This window comes from Myotis davidii, unplaced genomic scaffold (genome assembly GCF_000327345.1).
Source record: "Myotis davidii unplaced genomic scaffold, ASM32734v1 scaffold27, whole genome shotgun sequence".
Lineage (NCBI taxonomy): Eukaryota > Metazoa > Chordata > Mammalia > Chiroptera > Vespertilionidae > Myotis > Myotis davidii.
Genome location: NW_006297821.1, coordinates 3,042,764 through 3,064,461, shown reverse-complemented (window position 1 = coordinate 3,064,461; position 21,698 = coordinate 3,042,764). Strand labels below are relative to the sequence as shown.

At 36.9% G+C, this 21,698-nt stretch overlaps 1 protein-coding gene across 11 annotated transcripts in view; it reads right to left on the bottom strand.

The window, feature by feature from the left end:
• VPS8 (VPS8, CORVET complex subunit) overlaps nucleotides 1–21,698 on the bottom strand; it is a 251,894-nt gene that overhangs the window by 182,886 nt on the left and 47,310 nt on the right. For 9 of the 11 annotated variants that reach the window (XR_001515545.1, XM_006773641.2, XM_006773642.2 and 6 more), the window contains 7 exons: nucleotides 15,946–16,032; nucleotides 13,271–13,338; nucleotides 11,894–12,047; nucleotides 11,728–11,787; nucleotides 10,525–10,632; nucleotides 8,206–8,286; nucleotides 5,233–5,403 (listed from right to left, as the gene is read on the bottom strand). Coding sequence is in view for 10 of the 11 variants with exons in the window: in XM_006773641.2 (XP_006773704.1) it covers nucleotides 5,233–5,403; nucleotides 8,206–8,286; nucleotides 10,525–10,632; nucleotides 11,728–11,787; nucleotides 11,894–12,047; nucleotides 13,271–13,338; nucleotides 15,946–16,032 (729 nt within the window). In the remaining variant the exon portion in view is untranslated. The other 2 variants (XM_006773644.2, XM_015570426.1) reach the window with 2 other exon arrangements.

Genomic DNA, 21,698 nt, shown 5'->3' with positions numbered 1-21,698 from the left:
ATCCAAAAAGGACCACACCAAGGCACATCATAATTAAAATGCCAAGAGCAAAAGACAAAGAGAGAATCTTAAAAGCAGCAAGAGAAAAATAGTCAGTTACCTACAAGGGAGTACTCATAGGACTGTCAGCTGACTTCTCAACAGAAACTATGCAGGCCAGAAGGGAGTGGCAAGAAATATTCAAAGTGATGAATGCCAAGAACCTACAACCAAGATCACTTTATCCAGCAAAGCTATCATTCAGAATTGAAGGTCAGATAAAGAGCGTCACAGATAAGGAAAAGCTAAAGGAGTTCACCACCACCAAACCAGTATTATATGAAATGCTGAAAGGTATCCTTTAACAAGAGGAGGAAGAAGAAAAAGTAAAGATACAAATTATGAACAACAAATACACACATCTATCAACAAGTGAATCTAAAAATCAAATGAATAAATAATCTGATGAACAGAATGCACTTGTGATTATAATAGTATCAGGGAGATAGAAAGGGAAGGGACTGACTATTCTTGGGGGGAAAGTGGTGTGGGAGATGCAGGAAGAGATTGGACAAAAATCGTGCACCTATGGATGAGGACAGTGGGTGGGGAGTGAGGGCGGAGGGCGGGGATGGGGCAGGAGGAGGGGAGTTATGGGGGAAAAAAGAGGAACAAATGTAATAATCTGAACAATAAAGATTTAAATTAAAAAAAAAAAAGATATAGACAAGGGCCACATATTGGAGCTGGCTGATAGTATTTTTTAATGTGTAGGTTTTGCCTCCACCTCTGACCATCCCTTATTTTCCTTTAGGTTTATTTATTAAAGAAGCTGTAACACTATTCCATAAAGTTTCCTCCACCTGATTTTGCTATTGTGTCAAGGAATCTTTTAACATGTTCCTCTGTCTTCTATATTTTTTCTAGAAGAGGTTTGATCAGAATCAGGGACTTCAATTTTGGTTTGGTTTTTGGCAGTAATATTTAAGTAGGATTTTGGATGATGTTCTTGATTATCAGGTTGAAGTTTCCTTCTATTTCTAGTTTGCTAAGACTTTATCAAGACTAAATGTTAAATTTTCCTGTCTTTTGAGAAGATGATATGGTTTTTCTTTTACCATTAACTAAGTCAAATGCCTCAATGCATTTTAATATGTCCTAAGCTAATCTAATAAAGGACAGCTTAAATACACAACAAACATATTTGGTTACATGGTTGCCTCCTATACTCCACCCTGACCCAGGATCAAATCTGAAACCTACCTATGTGCCCTGAGCGGGAATTGAACCTGTGACCTTCCGCTGTATGGGAGGAAGCTCCAACCAACTGAGCCACACCAGCTACATTGATTTTTAAATGTTAAACCAGTCTTGAATGCCTTGGATAAACACCATTTGATCATGATTACTCTTTTTATACACTGCTGGCTTCTATTTGCTAATATATTATGGATTTTTGCTTCTATACTTATAAGGACATTGGTCTGTTGTATTCTTTATTATAATGTCTTTGTCTCATTTTATTATCAGAGATAATAAGCAAATTTCATTTTTTTAAAAAAAGTATGTGCTCCCATTTACTCTATTTTTGAAAAGATTTCTGTGTAAATTGGTGGGGGGTTTTTTTCCTAAAATATGATAAACTTCACTAATGAAGTCAACTGGGCCTGGAGTTTTTTTGCAGAAAATGTATTTATTTACTAGGTTTTTTCATTTCTTCTTGAGTCAGCTTTAGTAATTTGTGCCTTCCAAAGAATTTTTTCCCATTTCATCTAAAATTCTTGAATTTATTGGCATAAAGTTACTCATATTGTTTATTTTTATTGATTTCAAAGAGAAAGGGAGAGGGAGAGAGAGAAACATCAATGGTGAGAGAGAATCATTGATCCACTGTCGCCTGCATTCCCCACACTGAGAATCAAGCCGCAACCTGGGCATGTGCCCTGACTGGGAATTGAACTGTGACCTCCTGGTTCACAGGTCAATGCTCAACCACTGAGCCCCTCTGGCTGAGCATATTATCTTTTTAATACCTATAGACTCTATAGTGACATTACCATCCTCACTCCTGATATTAGTAATTGTGCCCTCCCCCTTTTTTCCTTGATTAGTCTCACTAGAGGTTTGTCAATTTTATTTATCTTTCAAAGAATCAGCTTTTGGTTTATTTAATTTCCTATCATTTGTCCATTTTCCATTTAATTGATTTGTGTTCATCTTTATTATTTCTTCTTTCAATCTACTTTAAGTGTATTTTGCTCTTTTTTTAATTTCCTTAATTAAGATAGAAGCTTAGATCACTTGTTTGAGATTTTTTCTTCTTTTCTAATGTAAGTAGTTAATGCTATGAATTACCCTCAGAAACTGATTTGTGGATCACAGATTTTTATATGTTGTATTTTCATTTAGTTCAAAATACATTCTAATTTCCTTTGAGATTTTTTTGTCTCATGGTTTATTTATAAAAGTGTTATTTAATCTCCAAATATTTGAATTATCTCCAAAGTGACCCTGATGATTCCTTCAACAATTGGCTGAAGCTTGTTTTATGGACTATCATATAATCTATATCAGTGGATGTTCCACATTCACTTGAAAAATAATTGTACTTTGCTTCTGTTGGGTGCAATATTCTATAACTGTCAGGTCAAGTTGATCAACAGTGTTCTTTTTAGTCTTCTATACCCTTAATGGTTTTCTACCTTCTCATTTTATTACTTACTGAGAGAGTTTAAAATTTCCAAACTATAATTGTGAAGTTGTCTTTTTCTCATTTCAATTTTGATCATTTTTGCTTCATATCCAGTGTATTTTTTATTTCAAGCACTTTAGTTTTATCTCTAGATTTACATCTTTTAAAATCTTCTATGTCTCTACTTAATTTTTTGGACATACGGACTATACCTATGATAACTGTTATGTTCTTGTCTGCTAATTCTAATATCTGTTTCAGGTTTAAGTCAGTTTTGATAGATTTTTCTCCTCAGTATAAGTTGTGTTTTACTTTTTCTTTGCATGCCTAGCAATCCCTGATTCGATGGCAGACACTGCAAATTTCAAATTTCAGCCTGTTGGGTCCTGGAAATTTCTATATTCTTATTAATATTATTGTGCTTTGTTCTGGGAGGAGTTAAGTTACCTGGAAACAGTTTGTTCCTTTCTGGTCTTGTTTTTAAGATATGTTAGTGGGGACGAGAGCAGCATTTACTTTAGTTCTAACTATTCCCCACTACTGAGGCAAGATGTCCAAGTACTCTGCCCAATGCATGTGAATCATAAGGTTTTCCATCTGGCTGCTGTAAACAAGCCAGTGTGATCACTAGCTCTTGTTCCTTCCAAATCTTACAAATATTTCTTTCCCTTGCCTTGGGCAGTTTCTATTGATTAGTAGCCTGCTGAATATCCAAGGGGACCCTCTGTATAGTGCTCTTCACACCAGTACTCCGGCCTGTCCAACCCACACTTGTCTTCCTGCAGTCTGAGTCTCCACTCTGTCTCACTCATGGAGTACTCCAAGCTCCACTGGGTTCCTCCCCCTGAGCCACATGGAAACTCAAGGACAGACATTGGGATACCCATAGGGCTCATGCCATTGGTTTCCTATTTTGTCAGGAATTGCTGTGCTGCATTACATGATATCCAGTATCTTGGAAACTGTTGTTTCTTTTTCTGATTTTTTTCCCCAGACAGGAGAGTAAATCCAGGCCCCATTATTCTATCTTAGCTGAAAGTACAAGCTTAAAGTCTGACTTAAAAAAAAACTTAAAAGTATTTTTAATAACCAGACACCAGGAAGCATCTAAGTGTGAGACAGTAATTATTCTTACTTTAGAAAATTCTATTGTGTTATCATTATTCTTACTCTGGATTTTCTTGGTTTCTAAATTCTAAGGCTGGAAGACCCTTTCATGTATATTTTATGCCCTAAGGATCTAATATCTCCGAGAGATTTAGGCAATGGCTACATTTCATGCAGCAGACACTCATTAAATATGATTATTATTACTATTTTCTTCAAGAAAATACCCAAGAAGCCCCATAATAGTCTAATTTCCTGCTTAAAGATTACTGGTTTAGGAAACATGAGATCACAATTCAAAGTAATTTAACTGTAAACTATCTGTATAAATTGCTAAAAGCCATTATTACAGTTACTTAAAATATGGTAAAACTAGAGGTCTGGTACATAAAATTCCGGTGGTGTCCCTCAGCCTGGCCTGCACCCTCTCCAATCTGGGACCCCTCAGGGGATGTCCAACTGCAGGATTGGGCCTAAACCAGCAGTGGGACATCCCTCTCACAATCCTGGATCTCTGGCTCCTAACAGCTTACCTGCCTACCTGCCTGATTGCCCCTAACTGCTTCTTCCTTCCAGCCTGATCGCACCCTAACCGCTCCCCTGCTGGCCTTATTGATGCCTAACTGCTCCCCTGCTGGCCTGATCACCCACAACTGCCCTCCCCTGCCGTGACCCACCTCCTCCACCGGGACCCACCTCCTCTGTTTGAGGCAGCGGAGATGCCGGGACCGGCTCCTCCACGTTGCACGGAGCCACAGGACCTCCAGGCCTCACCACACAGAGCGGCTGCTGGGCCCCACTCCACTGTGCGTGCAGCCATCTGTGATGGCCATCTTGAGACAACATTAGGGCATGATACGTGAGGGCGTGACGCCACCTAAGCTATTATTAGTATGGATTAATACTAAGATCATAATTTTCATGTCTTCCTTCTCTCCAAGCACACCAACATTTCATCTATCTCCTACTCTGAAAGAATCTTTTTTCTTTCTCTCAAAGCCCATCTTTGCCTTTTTATTCCCACAAACACTATACCTGTTCATTCCTTTACCAATCACCCAAATATTTCCAAAGTCTCATGGGCTACCTGTCACTAGTCATTTACCCCTTAAATCTATCATACTTATTGCTGCCATATTAAACTTTCTAAAGTATTTTGCTGTTATAACTCCTGTCTCATAAATTTCCAACTTCATTTTATTAATTTAGGATAAAAGTTAAAACTCTTGGGCATTAAATTAGTCAGATTTCTAAATAGAAGGTAAGAGAAATTATTGTTTTAGTTCACATTCCTGAATACTTACAAACACACCCACATCCACTTCAACCTAGGGGCTTTTAAAGAAACACCTCAAAGCACAAAGATAACTCTTCGGAGCTTCTATTTCTAGAACAAAACAGCAACAAAGCACCACGTTTATCAAGTCAGCATTAAGGTAATGGGTTACCCTTACCAGTGCCTGGCTAACATTTCCTCCGGTGGCTAGTGATTTGAAATGGCTGCTATTATAGACCAACTGAACTTCTGAGATTTCCACTGTTTCCAATTCCTCTTGAGTTTGCCGATCAATCACATGCAACTTCTCTGCACTATCCAAGAGTACAACTGTGCGTGAGTTCATCCACTGCAATTCAAGCACACAACAAAACAAAAGTGAGGCCCATCCCACGCCATCATTCAGGACAAGAAGAAAGCTTGGCCACTCAGTTAAATGGCCCTGAGGACTTTATCCATTTAATAACTTCATGACAACACAATCACAGCAAGAACTACTGAGTAAACAGCCCAGAGAACAATAGGAACCCAACACAATATTGAGTTTGACAGTGCTACAATGACACTCTCGTAGTCCGAAAGAAGGCTAACAAAAATCTTTAATAGATATATGTTACAGGATATATTGGCTTTCATAAAATTTTTTCAAAGGTACATTGGCACAAATGACTTAAGTAAAGTGACAAACTTTGTATTTCAGTTTTACATCAATGAAACAAAAGGGCAAATTAAATCTCATAAATCTAGGTGGTCAAAGGATGATTGTTGAAATATATTTGTAATACATAGTTCAAAATAGAAGCTATTTAAAATATATATTTCCTTCAAAACCTCCCTAAATTAGGAGAGTTTTTGCTGTATTTTTTCTATATCTTCTATTCTATCTAATAATAGACAAACATGGTAATTGACTGTACCTTTGCTCCACCTCCCATTGGCTAATCAGTGTGATATGCAAATTAATCACCAACAAAGATGGTGGCTAATTTGCATACTGCACCATCCCACCTGCCCTGCTGCCATCCGGGCCTGCTATCTGCGACCCGGGTTGCAGGCGTCCGTGTGCGACCCGACCTGGGGCGGCCGGGCAGTGTAGCAGCGATCGGCCAGCCCGCCCGGCCTCCATCTGGGCATCCCATGTGCGACCCAACCCAGGGCGGCCAGGCGGGGCAGCAAAGGCTTGAAGGTGGCTCAGGCCGGAGAGAAGGCCTGGAGCGGGCCTAAGCCAGAGGTGGTTATCTCCCAAGGGGTCCCAGACGGTGAGAGGGCACAAGTGGGGGGTGTCCCTCAATCCCCCCTCCCCCACCAGGGTACAAATTTTTGTGTACCGGGCCTCTAGTATCTATTATAATTTTTAAAATAATAACTAAATAATAATGTTAAAAATCTTCTGAAGGATGCCATTTTGATAAATTTCTTGGGTTATGTATGAGATTTATTTTCAAAATATATTTTTAAAAATCTTAATCCTTCCCAAGGAATCAAGTTTTTAAATCTGCTCAATTAGAATTCTAAATTAGAGGGAACAAAATAATTCCCCTGCACATTATCTGTCTGGCATTCATGTTGATTTATTTATATGATCTATCCCAGGTTATCAAAGCTTATTTGCATACCATATCAGTGACAACCAAGTTGAAAATGGATCAATTTTCTCTTGACATATGCTGAAGATATGCTCTACCATTGTACAGTAGCTACTATAAAGGAAGGGTTTGTTTTTCTGTGTGTTTGTTTGTTTGTTTCCCACCCCCAAAAAAATATCTCTCAGAAAACATAGTTTGATACTCAAATCTTTTACAAAGAGCTCCTATAAGATGCTCTTTTGATCACTTTACTTTGAAAAACAAAGTATCATTTAGGAAAAAAAGATACATTTTTTATTAGCCTTACTGAATATCAGTCAGTAATAGTTTTTAAATGCTTTAAAACAGAGAGAGAATGACAGAGGAAAAAAAAGTTTGCAGTTTAGCAATTATTCCTAAAGTTAGGATCCCATAATTGTGAGTGTTGACATTGTTGTAAACAAACCTTTTAAAGGTAATTTACAGAGCAATGCAGTTAGTGGTCACATCATGGATAAGCCACAGGACAAATAAAAATACTTGCTGTGGAATTGTCAGGAGCATGGCTACTTGTGGTTGGAAAAAAATTTTCCAGGGGAAGAATCATATGCTGATTTTTAAAGTGCTGTATCTCAAACATCTTAAACAGAAGTGATGATGAATTCTAGAAAACTGTGTCCAATGATTCAACAAGTGGTTCTAATGTTGACAAAGTCACTGATGTCTTATATACATGAGAAGAGATTGAACAAAATTATTTCGTAAAATGTTTATAAGAAAAAGCATTATTTCTAAATCAATGATCTATGTGTGAGATTAAATAATCTCAATAATCTTTATAATTCAATTTATAAACTGAACTTATAAATCTTATATAATAAATATTTATTTCATCCATAATCCTAAATGTTTCATTTTAGCAAATTGGGGGTAAAACTTTTTTTAGCCTTTTATTGGAAAAATGAGGCACAGTCTTATATTTAGGGTTGCCTATATTCATATATCTACAGAATATTTCACCGGATACCAGATAGTGATATGCTAAGAGCACTAATGATAGAAACCCAGAAATATTATAACTGCACTATTACAGAATTAAAACACTATTTAAAAATTTAAAAATTGACACAAAAAGAAATATTCTTTTTTTTAAACCAAAAGTCACTTCGGACTGAGATGTGTGATAGAGAGAGACCTCTGCAAACTTTTTAGCCACTAGAAAAGAAAAGCGTAGATAAGCTCCTGAACCAATTAGGACAAACTCAGAAGGATAAAAATATGTTTACAAAGAAAGTCCAGCAATAATCCTGAAGAAATCCATCTAAATTCTTCTAAACTCCCCTTTAAACTAATTAGGACATTAAAGAAAATTTTTGTTCAGCAAGACATAGGCTGAAAGACAAGAAAAATAATGTGACACCATATCAAACTCAGATTTTATTCAATATAAGCCAGACTTCACTTCTGTCCATATTTCATATAATCCTAAAGGCATGGTTCATGGCAGAAATCCTGATAGTTTTAACACACCATGATCTCAAAACAATTACATGCAATAAATGGGGATAGTTCATGTGAATACTCACAGTAAAGTTGATGAGGTCATAGTAGAGGTGAAGATGCTTTTGCTTAGTAACATGGATTGCTCCAGATTCATCTCTCTTAACCTGATGATGAAATAAAAACAACCAAAACCTCAGCTATTGTTTGAGGGATATTTTTAGATACTTCATTATACTCCACCCAGAAATTATTTCCATTCAGAGTATGGATAAGTCAAAAATACTGATAATTAAAGAAACTATCACATAAATGACAGAAATGATCACACCATGATTTGTACCAAAATCCAAGGCATATCTGGTCAGTGGTTCAGCTGTCAGTATTAGCAAATTCTGTAATGTAATATCCACTCTGTCATAATTCAGAACTTAATCTCACTACACCAATGACTGTATTTAGCTAGAGTTAAGACATAAAATCGGATGGTGACATGGTGTAAAAAAGTCAAACAAAAGTTCATTAAAAGAAAAAAGCTGCTGCAGTGACAAAACTAGACTTTTCTGACATATAATACTATTATTGCACAAACAACCCAAAGTTCCCCAAAGAACTTCAGTGTCAATCTTTTATTTATATACTAGAGGCCCGGTGCACGAAAATTTGTGCACTCTTCAGGGGTCCTTCAGCCCAGCCTGCGCCCTCTCGCAGTCTGGGAGCCCTCAGGGGATGTCCGATCTGATGGCTTAGGCCCGCTCCCTCTCCTGTTGCCTTATCTTCTTCCTTTCCCTTGTGTGAATATCCACTAAGGTTATGTATGCTCTAGCTTTTTATTTTCACAGTTTCAACTACCTTCTCTATCCCTGAATTCTCACTTGTACCCCAGACCTGGATTGCAATCTGCCCAGAAGACATTCTCCAATACAACACTTGAGAGTTTCACCTTCATTACCAACTCAGCAAACTCAAACCTTCCCTAACCTTAACTCTTTAAATATTTCAAGCTTTTAAAATGTAAACTCAAAAATGAAATGTTTGGTTCATATCCTTCAGTCCTAGAACCAATAATATCAGAAGCTTTGTCTTTCCTTCAAAATATCATCCCTCCCTCTCACTACAACTGACCATCCTTGACCAAAGACCTCATACCTGCTTTATTACAGGAGCCAAACCTTCCATTTCCCTCCTACAATCTTTTCTTTTTGATATTTCCATACTGATCTTCTTAAAATATCACTTTAACCACATCTTCATCATTTTAATTACCTAAGAACCCATGATGGCTCCCTATTACCAATCTAGGTCAAGTATACACAAACCAGATCAGGAGTTAGCAAACTTTTCTATAAAAGGCCACACAGTAAATATTTTGGGATCTGCAGACCATATGGTCTGTGTCACAGTTACTCAACTCTGCCACTATAGTGCAAAAACAGCCACAAATAATACATAACTGAATGGGCATGACTGTGTTCTAATAAAACTTTACTTACAAAAACAAGGAGCCAGCCAAATTTGCCCCACAGGCCAGAGTTTGCCAACCCCTAATCTAGATCCATGCCATATACTCAACTTTATTTTCCACAATATGTTTCTCCCCGTCATTAATTCTATAAACATTTACTAAACATCTATATACAAGCACTATCCTAGTGGCTGAAACATAGTTATAGAGTTGGTCTTTAGATTGATGGAGCTTTCAGTCAAGTGAGGAAGAAAAAGACTAGACAAGTTATTTTATAAATACTTAATGTTATAAAAATTACATTCTTACCTCTTTAACTTCAGTTCATCTTATTATGCATATCCACCCCACGCCCCATAGTATTTGCAATATATCCTTCATAAAGTCTTCCCTGGCCTCTTTAGTCCATACAAATCTCTTCATACTCTAAAGGTATCAACTTTTAATTCTCACCACATGATTGAATCCTTAAACCATTCTCCATAGTAGTAATGAGCATACTGATGTGGCTTTTCAAACAATAGTTTAAGCTATGTGGAAGAAGAATTTATACTTCCCTCAATTGCTTCTTGTGTTCATCACAGTGTAGAGAACACAGCAGATATTCAATAATACTTGCTGTCTGATAAATACACTATATGTATATAGATAAGCCATTATTACAGACATATGTACATTCATATTACACATACACCATTAATTATTTATTAGTCAAAGGTGATGGAACTGAGAAACACACCATGAAAGGGCACAGAGTAGGGTGATCAGTAGTTTTCCATGTTAACCATTAAAGACTTAAATAAAAATTAAGTATGTCACTCTCTCTCCAAAGAATTAGATAGCGTATTTCTTTGACACAATATTAAATTACTGATGAATCAGAAAAAAAAATCTTTTGATAAAGGACTTTATAACAGATCTAGCAAATATTGGGACTTACCAAAAGGAAATGCACAACATCTCCTCTGCAGAAAGCAAGCATGGGATTCACAGAATTATGCGCTGCCACAAAGTGCCAGGCCAGCAATGGTACACTGGAAGGATCCATCTAAGTGAAGAGAAGACCAAAAAAATTCATCACAGTTAATGGGAAAAAGACAAAGAGAAAACTGATTAAAAACACCATCTGGCTAGTGTTCCTTCTACCAATTACTCATTAAAATGCCAACAAAGTAGAGATATTCAATAATACAAATCTGTGTATTTTATTGTATGTAAATTTTATAAGAGAGGAAAAACGTAGATAATTATAGCTAATCATACGCATGCTGATCTTTAGATTAAGAAAAAACAATGCTGATTTCTTTAATTTACTTGGAAATAAATAAATAAATAATTTGGTAAGTAGATGAAGAGATGGATGGATATATAGTAAATACAGTACACTAAAGTGTTAATTAGAAAATTAGATGGTAGGTATACAGATGTTTAATGTAAGTTTTTTTCAACTTCTCTGTTTGAAAATGTTCATAATAAAACGTTGGAACAAATACCAATAAAAACATATGAAAAGGATGCAAACACAAAACATCATGATAAACCTCAATTAGCCAATGAAATTAACCTAAGAAATACTAGTGGCAATCTAAACCAGCTTTGCCAGGCTTCCGCTGGGGCCTAGAGATATACAGAGTACCAACAAGGAAACAGAAGCGTGATCTCCCTCAGTATAAGGGCTGCTTTCTGAACTAGTCTTAGTTCAGTAGCATCATTCTCCATCCCATCCCATCAATACTTCTCCTCACACACACACTGGAAGACCACAACCTTCTGAAAACAATCAAGCAGGAAAGAAAGGAAATCAGGTGTGTATAACATACCAGAGGCAGAAGCCAAGGAAACAGTATGTAGTAGCAATATATGTTAGCTAGTGTTTTCTACCAGTACAGTATCTAAGCAGCAACTAAAAAAACTTAAAGCAATAAAGGTAGAGAAGTTCAGATCTCGTGATCTTAGGAACACCGCTGTAGTCAACAGCTTATGCTGCTTTGGTCACATCAAGGTAAGCCCAGACAATAATCTTTGGAGTAGACTTTCATCTACCTGGTTTTATGACAATCTCACAAAATTCACCACTTAAATTTTGTTTTCCCCCACCTCCTGACATGGGTTTTTTGCTTAAAAGATAGAGAAGCTTACTCACACGTCCATAGGGAAAAGTCATCCACACTTTCAAGGATGGTTTCAATCCAATGACCAGTATCTTCAGGAGAAAAAATATCATTTAATATTTATCCTGTCATTTTCAATTTTTTTGGTTTTCAAAGCCTTTCTAAAAGGTCTGAGTTCCATCTTCTAAATACACCCACCTTGGTTAAGGATGCCATGGCCAGTAAGGAAAACTGTGTGATGGGATGATCTTTCAAGTCAGGCTTAGAATGAAGAGGCTCAATACAGCACACTTCACCCTTGGAACCACTGAACAGGCATCTAGACTCGCAAGTTCTCACTCCCATCACTCTCCTGAAAATGTAACCAAAAGATTCAGAACCAATTTAGCAATGACCCAAGGCACTATCATCTCTAGCTTGGACTATGACAATAGCCTCCTAACTCCTACTCTGGCCCCCAGCAATGCAAACTCCACAAGACATCAGCATGATCTTTTTAAAATATAGGCCAGATTTATTACTCTTCTAAAAAACATTCCAATGGCTTGCCACTGTACACAAAATAAAATCCAAACTTCTTTACATGTTTTAAAAGGCCCTATATGATCTGGCTCCAGCCTTCACCCTCTCCCATTACTGTTGTTCCTGAGAAAGTCACACTCCAGCCACATCTAACTTATTTCCAATTGCTCCAGCAGGCCAAGTTTGTGCCCACCCATCAAAGCCTTTGTGCCTGAATGTCCCTCTGTCTGAAATATTTCTTTCAGATCTTTACATCTGTTGACCACATTATCATTCAGATCTTTACTCAAATGTCAGCTTCTGAGAGAAGCCTTCCTGAATTATCCTCAAGTGCACTCCAGCACACTGACCTGTCTTCTTTTCAGCACAGCACTCATAACTATAGAAATTATTTCATTTGTGTGTTGGTTTATTGTCTGTATCCCTCCCCCCACCCCAACAGCTACAACTTTGGTGCCTAGAACAATGGTTACACATACATATGCTCAATAAAAATTAGCTGAACAAATAAATAGTATTTTTTAAAGCAATTACTTTGGCCTCAGCATTGTCAGAAGGTATAAGAAATACAAGAAACAAAAAAGTCCTTAAAGAACTTAGGGAAACATAATACACATTATATTTGATATTCTATTTTTCTAAACTCAGCTTTATAAGTGTTCTTCCATGTTATCGAAATAGTCTTCGCTCTTATTTAAAGTATAAATGGGGCAATTCTAAGGCAATAAAAACCTTTCTATACTTGGCTACTATGGTTTTATAATCAGCTCAGCCTGAGAACTAAAGGAAAATTAGTGAAATACTCCAGAATAATAGTCCCCCAAATCTGGGGAGTAGTTTAGAATCCCAACTCAAACCTACTAAGATAGAGATTGAGGGGTGGAAGGCAGGCCTGGACTCCTTATGTTCCATAAGCCTCCCCAGGACATTATAATACAGAACCATAACCTATTTTCAATTACATGAGTTTTCCAGACTTCTTCATGTTCAACTTGAAGTCATTAACCAGAGCTAGTCTTTTCATTTGTCAACAAATGTCCATTAGTCTCTTACTTAAATGTCAATTCAAAAACAGAGCCTCCGCTGTCGTTGCAAATTGCAAGAGTTGGATCATCTGTAAACTGAACAGAGAAAAAATTTATTTTCTTGTAACAGGTCAAATGTTAATAAGGTAGGGGAGAAAAACTTTTTTAAAATCTAAAACAAACATGCTTAGCATTGAAAACACCTTAGCTAAACTTAGCTTATCACTCTAAACACACAAACTTACACATATTCAGAATAAAAATGGTTCAAATCTTTTAAAACCTGTGGTTTTAAAAATGCAAAACCACCTTTCCTTAGGATAAAAGAAAAATACAAACTATAATTCATAAAAGCCCTTAAGTTTTCTACTTGGGTTCTTTAATTTTTTTCTAACTTGCTATTAAAACTGAATAGGATACTTTAGATACATTTGCAGTTGCCTTGTTTTCAAGAATAAAGACACAATAAAAGATATTTGGTATCTTTGGAGAATAAACATGTCTGAATATGTTTTCTAAATAACTGAGGAGTTAATCCATTATACATAAAATAGTTTAACTTTTTTTTTTAATATATTTTATTGAGTTTTTACAGAGAGGAAAGGAGAGAGATAGAGAGTTAGAAACATCGATGAGAGAGAAACATCGACCAGCTGCCTCCTGCACACTCCCCACTGGGGATGTGCCCGCAACCAAGGTACATGCCCTTGACCGGAATCGAACCAGGGACCTTTCAGTCCGCAGGCCGACGCTCTATCCACTGAGCCAAACCGGTTTCGGCAATAGTTTAATTTTTATATAACTATTCCTAAATGTGCTCTTCCTAAATGTGCTGCCTCCTTGCTCTTCTTCAACTAACAATACCTCAGTTACTATTACTTACTCTTGAAAACTCAAAGTAATAAATAATGTTCACAGTGACAGGCTGTCCTACAGGTTTATGAGGTATGGTAAATGTAGATGTAGTACACTACAAAACTGAATAACTTACTAACTTGTACCATATACAGTGACTGGTCTCCCTAACACATCGGTTGGTGAGCCATCCTAAATGGCGTGCCTACATGCTCTTGGTCAGGAATGATTGAAGTACAGGAGGCCACTGTAAAATTATTCCTCCTCGACCCCACACACAGGCATAGTAAAGAAGTCCCACACTTGGGACTGAGCAGTTGCCAAAAGGGGGAGGCATATACCCCAGGGTATAGGAAAAATAACAGGACTGTATTTTTACTTATTAATTTTATACATCATGTGTATGTGTTTTACAATGTATTTAAGTACTAGTACAGTATATTCATATAATTTTAAAATATATAAACAAAAATACGCAAGCCCAAAATGTTATTGATGAGATGTAGAGTTAACTTTGGAGAACAATGAGTAAGAATACTGAAGTGCAAGTGGCTACTGTCAATCCAAAACTACAGAAGTATCTAATCATATATATCTCTTGCCACACTTTTCTCCAATGTCACATGTCTGAGTGCAGCACCACCTTTACCACCATTCCCAAGCAACAGGATAGCTACAACTACTATGCTTTTAACCTCAGCTGCATTCTTCTCTTTTCCCTTTGCCTTTATAGCTTCTTTCCTATTGTTTCTCCTAAAAGGTATGTTTTTTTCTGCAAAGGACTGGCCTTTCATAAACACCACCAACTAATTATTCCTTCAACCAAACATTTATTGAGGAGCTACTATGCATAACACAAAATAAATGAGAAACAGATTCTGGTTTCAAAGATCTTAATCTATTAAAGGAGATAAAACATAAACACAAACAACTATAACATATTATCAGTTGGTACATGCCATATGAAAAAAGGTCAAAATAAAGTGCCATGATGTTCAGAAAGAAAAGAAATTCTCTCTACTTTTACTTATCTTGGTTGTTTTCATTGTTGCTAAATGCTTCAATGCTTTCTCACAGAAGACTTTTATGTAACTAACCTAAATCCAGACACATAAACTCCAGATGCTTGCAGACTGTAAAAAGCAGATGTATGGATAAGAGAGGTCTGCACAGCTAAGCAACCAAATGTGTACCTGATTAAAATCTAGAAAATCTAATTTTAGACTTCCCTAGTTATAGTCCTCTACCTTTTATGCTTCTAAACATGGGCTTGACAACATACAAAAACCAAGCTTTACACTGTATTTACAAATAAAATCTGTGTCCTAAGTTGGCTTATTTTTTTCAGGCCTGTAAGGAGAAAGCCAAGATTCAAATCTTAATGCTTTTCCTTTAGAGGCCTGAAAGAAAATAAAGCAACAGATACATTTCTAAACATAATGCAAACCTTGTTTCTTTCACAGTTGGTGCCTTGAACCTCAGGTAACTCCCAACAAAGTGTGACTAGGCACACTATCTCAGCAATAAAGCCTTGGTGGACTAAACAAAAGGTAAAAAGACCTTTTAAAATCATCACATGAGCTTCATTAAGGTAACACCTGTCTTCGCTGTCAACCTCTTATCAGTGTACTCTTTTCCTGCTATATCTATTAGACATCAATTCAACTTGCAGCTGAATGGTACCATGCTAGCCCACCTCTGGTTTTTCACTTGGGAAAACATCTTGTTGGGCTAGTCAAACAAAAGGCAGTTTCTTTTCAGGATTTCTTTTTATAAAGAAATGTACTTAAAAACAGATACAAAGGCATAATAATAAAAAGTATCAGAAAAAGAAAACAAAGGTATTACCTTAATATGCAATATTGCTGTTCCTGGAGGATGAGCATCTGTTATTGATCTTAGGAGTTTTCCACTGGCCAAATCCCACATAGTAATCTAAAAGACAACTAAATGCTTTAAAAAACAAATTTATTGCTATTTGTTGGACTTAAATATCCTGCCTTCTTGCTGAAATAATCTATTCTTGGTCTATAAACATTGCAGGCAAAGAACCATAAAGTTAAAATATAACTCAAGGTTACAGACACATTAAAGCACGGGGCCTTCATTCCATCTTCATCCACCCCTCATCCTGCCCAATCTACTTCTCCCTTTAGATTTTAAATGTTGTTTTTATACTGACAGGTCAAAGAAATTTCTTTAATGAGTCCATTTCTTTAGGACTGATAAAAATTACAGGAAAGTCTTACTACCAAACTAGCCAGTGATGTATAAGTCACAGTTTCAGAAGTGGAAAGAAATACCAAAATAGTTATCCAAGAGCACAGTAATAAAAACACGCAAAGCAGAATATACTGTATTTTAAAAGTGGCAACAATTATCTACACTACTGCAAGGAAATAAATGTTATATAACACCTGGGTTTGTTTATAAGAGCTATTTACTTATTCAGACACATGATTTAGGATATTAAAAATCACAGGCTTAAAAGGTCGGGGATTCAAGATGGCAGTGTAGGAAGATCCTAAACTCACCTCCTCCCATGGCTACACATGGAATAATTCCCTCTGAAAAAGACCTAAAAACTGCTAACAGCTCCTCCACAGCAAAGATAAAAGGGCCACATCGAGATGGGTAGGAGAGACAGAGATGCAGTCTTACCGAAAACCCACCCCCAGCATGGCAACCCACTATCTAGATCAGCGGTTCTCAACCTGTTGGTCGCGACCCCTTCGGGGGTCAAACAACCCTTTCGCAGGGGTCGCCTAAGACCATCAGAAAACACATATATAATTACATATTGTTTTAGTGATTAATCACTATGCTTTAATTATGTTCAATTTGTAACAATGATAATACATCCTGCATATCAGATATTTACATTACAATTCATAACAGTAGCAAAATTACAGTTATGAAGTAGCAACAAAAATAATTTTATGGTTGGGGGTCACCACAACATGAGGAACTGTATTAAAGGGTCGCGGCATTAGGAAGGTTGAGAACCACTGATCTAGAGGGATCTCAAAAATACAGAGCTTCTCCCTGGGGAGTGAGGAATTCATGCCCCATTCAGGCACTCCTACCCTTGGAACCTGCATCAGAGAGATGAGCCCCAAAACACCTGGCTTTGAAAACAAAAGGGCTTCTGTCCAGGAAACACAAAGAGTTTTAGGGAACTGAGATTCTGCCCTTAACAGGCTTGCATGCAGACTTGCCCAGGAACCCAGCACAAAATCGGAAGTTTGAAAAGAACCTAAACTATCGGTAAAGGAGATTCATTTGCTAATCTTAAAGTGTCTGCTGAAGGAGCAGGGGCCTGATGGGACTCTCTGGGGATGGAGGCACTGTTGGGCACCATTTTTTGCTCCCCTTCTACCTAGCCAACACCAGTGCTAATGGATGCCATTTGTGCACCTTCCTTCTACATTGCTATTGCCAGCAGGTGTGTGCAGTCACAGTATACTCCTGTGTTGTCCCACTAAGTTGGAGAGCATGTCCCATCCCTACACTCCCCTGCTCTCTCACTAAAACTAGCAGGAGTGTCCCAGCCCGGTGCACTCTCACAGCCCCACCAAAGCCAGCAGGCACACCCCAGCACTGTCCAGTGGCCTCACCAAAGCTGGCAGGTTCGCTCCAGGCCTATGCTCTCCCTTTGCCTTGCCAAAATCAGTGGGAGTATGCCATTCACACAGGGGCAGGCTTCAGCTTTGCCACACATCTAAAGGCCATAGAGGAGCTCTCAGGGAATGTAGGCCAAAATATGTCATCTCTACACACTCTCTCACTACAGCTTGCTGGTACCTCCCAGAAAAGAGCTTATATACTTGTCAAGAACCCAAATTTTTGCAGCTGTTTCCCAGGGGACACCTGCAGATCACCTGGACTGGAGGCCAGCAGGGTTTACAATTGTAGTTCCAGAGGACTGAATATATTTGTATACATTAAAAGCTGCTGCTGAAGGATGTGGTTTTCAGTCAGCCTGAAACTGGGTGCTGAATATGATCCCTCCCTCTGTAACACTGGCAGGGCATGGCAAATCCTTAACAACTGGGACCTATCAAAAATAAATCAGGCTGCTTAGATAATCACAAAGGTTCAAGAGACAACCAAGAGTTAGGGCCCACTTGAAAATAAGGTTCATCTCTCCTACACAAGGTCACTCCTCAAGCGTGGGAGAGATCAACCAAAGGACTTGTTTGTATTTATATAAGACTAACTAATGGACACAGACACCAGGGAGGTGAGGGCATGAGTGGGGGGGATAAAAATAAAAAAAAGAGAGTGGAAGAGGCAGCTACTTCCCCAAATACAGAGAAACCAATACAGAGAGTCAAGCAAAATGAGGAAACAAATATGTTTCAAAAAACCCACAAAAAACACACACACAAGATAAAACCTTAGAAAAATATATCTTAATAAAATGAAAATAAGTAATTTACCTAATAAAGAGTTCAAAGTAATGGTAATAATGATGATCACCAAACTTGGCAGGAGAATGAAGGAACATAGTGGGAATGTCAACAAAGACATAGAAACTATAAGAAAGTGGCAATAAGAAAGGACAAAAAGCCGAAACCGGTTTGGCTCGGTGGATAGAGCATCGGCCTGTGGACTGAAAGGTCCCAGGTTCGATTCCGGTCAAGGGCATGTACCTGGGTTGCGGGCACATCCCCAGTGGGGGATGTGCAGGAGGCAGCTGATCGATGTCTCTCTCTCATCGATGTTTCTGACTCTCTGTCTCTCTCCCTTCCTCTCTGTGGAAAATTAATAAAATATATTTAAAAAAAAAAAAAAGAAAGGACAAAAAGGTGGCAAATAGAAGTCACAGAGTTGAAGAATACAATAGCTGAAATGAAAAACAAAACAGGGGTTCAACAGCAAACTGGATAAAGTAGAAGAAAGGATCAGTGATCTGAAAGACAGAGGAGTGGAACTCACCCAAACAAAGTAGAAAAAAGAAAAAAGAATTTAAAAAATTAAGGTAGCTTAAGAAACCTGGGGGTTAACATCAAGTGAAATAACATTCACATTACAGGAGACCCACAAGAAGAAAAAAAAGAGAAAGAGGCAGAAAACTTAATTTAAAGTCATAATGGTTGTAGCCCTAGCCAGTTGCTCAGTGGTTAGAACGTCAGCCCATGGACTGAAGGGTCCCAGGTTCCATTTCAGTCAAAGGCAGGTATGTTGCAGACTCGATCCCCAGCCCTAGGCAGGGTGTGTGGGAGGCCACCAATCAATGTGTCTCTCTCTCATTGATGTTTCTCTCTGTCTCTCCCTCTCCTTTGCATTCTCTCTAAAAATCAATGGAAAAATACCCTTGGGTAAGGATTAACAAAAAAACAACAAAGTAGATTATTTTTTTAAAAAAACATAATTGCTGCAAACTTCCCGAACCTAGAGAAAAAAACAGACATCCAGATCGAGGAAACTCAGATGATATCCACATCAAGAGACATTATAATTAAAATGTCAAAAGGTAAAGATAAAGAGAGAATGTTAAAAACAGCAAGAAAAAAAACAACTTGTTACAAACAAGGGAACACCCCCCTCCCCAAAGATTATCAGCATTTTTTTCAGCAGAAACTTCGAAGACCAGAAGAGAGTGGTATGATAAATTAATTCAAAATGCTGAAAGGAAAACTCTTCCAGAGCACTCTACCGGGCAAGGTTATCATTCAAAATTACATGAGAGATAAAGAGTTTCAAGATAAACAAAAGCTAAAATAGTACATCACCACTAAACAGGCTTTACAAGAAATGTTAAAGGGACTTCTTTAAACTGACAGACACTAATTAGTAACAAGAAAACAAATGAAAATAAAAATCTGACTGGTAAAGTTAAATATATAGGAAAGGTAGTAGATTAAAGTTAATATGAAAATTAAAAGACAAATGTAGTAAAGAGAACTAAAACTACAATAAATAGTTAAGGGATACACAAAATAAAAAGTTGTAAAATGTGACATCGAAAATAAAACATGTGGGAGGTAAAGTAAAAATGTAAAGTTTTAGAATGCATTAAAATTTAGCTTGCAGCCTAAGTACCCATCAGCAGATGAGTGGATTAAAAAACTGTGGTACATCTACACAATGGAATACTATGCTGTGGTGAAAAAGAAGGAATTCTTACATTTGCAACAGCATGAATGGAACTGGACAGCATTATGTTAAGCGAAATAATGAATAACATAAACTGATGAACAAAAACAGATCCAGAGACAGCGAAGCATTGATCAGACTGTCAACGGGGGAATGGGGGGGATAAGGATACATATGTAATACCATAATCAATAAAGAAAAATAAAATAAAATTAAAATGAAAAAATCAATGGAAAAATATCCTCAGGTAAGGATTAAATAAATAAATAAAATTTAAAATGCAAAAAAAAACTTAGCTTGCTATAAATTTAAAAGATAATAAGGAGTCTAAGCATAACAATAAAGTCATCAAACTATAAAAAAAAGAGAGAGAGAGAGAGAGAGCAAGAGAAAAAGAAAGGAACTATAAAACAGCCAGAAAACTATCAACAAAATGGCAATAAGTACATAGCTGTCAATAATTAATTTAAATGTAAGTGAACTAAATTCTCCAAACAAAAGACACAGAAGTGGCTGAATAAATTAAAACACAAGACCCATCTATATGGTGGCTACATGACTCACTTCAGATGTACAGACACACACAGAATGAAAGTGAAAGGACAGAAAAAGATGTTTCGTGCAAATGAAAGCCAAAAGAAGGCTGGGGTAGCTATACTTCTATCAGACAAAAGAAACTTTAAAACAAAGTCTGTAATAAAAGACAAAGATGGGCATTACATAATAATAAAGGGGTCAATCCAACAAAGACAATAAACATCAGTAAATGTTTATGAACCCGACATAGGAACACCTAAATATATAAAGCAAATATTAAGAACCTAAAGAAAGAAATTGACAGCAATACAATAATAGTACGAGATTCTAATACCCCACTTACATCAATGAATAGATCATGAGACAGAAAATCAGTAAGGAAACATGGGCCTTAATGATGTACTTAACATATAGAGAACATTCAATCCAAAAGCAGCATAATACAGTCTTCTCAAGTGCAAAAAGAACATTCTCCAGGATAAATCACATGTTAGGCCACAAAACAAGTCTCAGTAAATTTACGAATACTGAAATCATATCAAGCACCTATTCTAACCACAGAGTGTAAAACTAGAAATTAAAAAAATCTCAAATATGTGGAGGTTTTACAATATGCTTCTGAACAACCAATTGGTCAATGAAGAAAGCAGAGAAATCAAAAAGTACTTTGAGACAAATGAAAACAGAAATACAACATACTAAAATCCATGGGATGCAACAAAAGCAATTCTAAGAAGGAATTTCATAGCAGTACAGGCCTACCTGAAGAAACAAGAAAAAACACATATAAATAAGCTGAGTTTACACCTAAAGGAACTAGAAAAAAAAGAAAAAAAACAAGCCCAAAGTTAGTAGGAGAAAAGAAATAATAAAGATCAGAGCAGAAATAACTGTAATAAAGACCAAAAATACCAAAAAAAAAAAAGCAATAAAACTTAGAGCTGGTTCTTTGAAAAGATAAA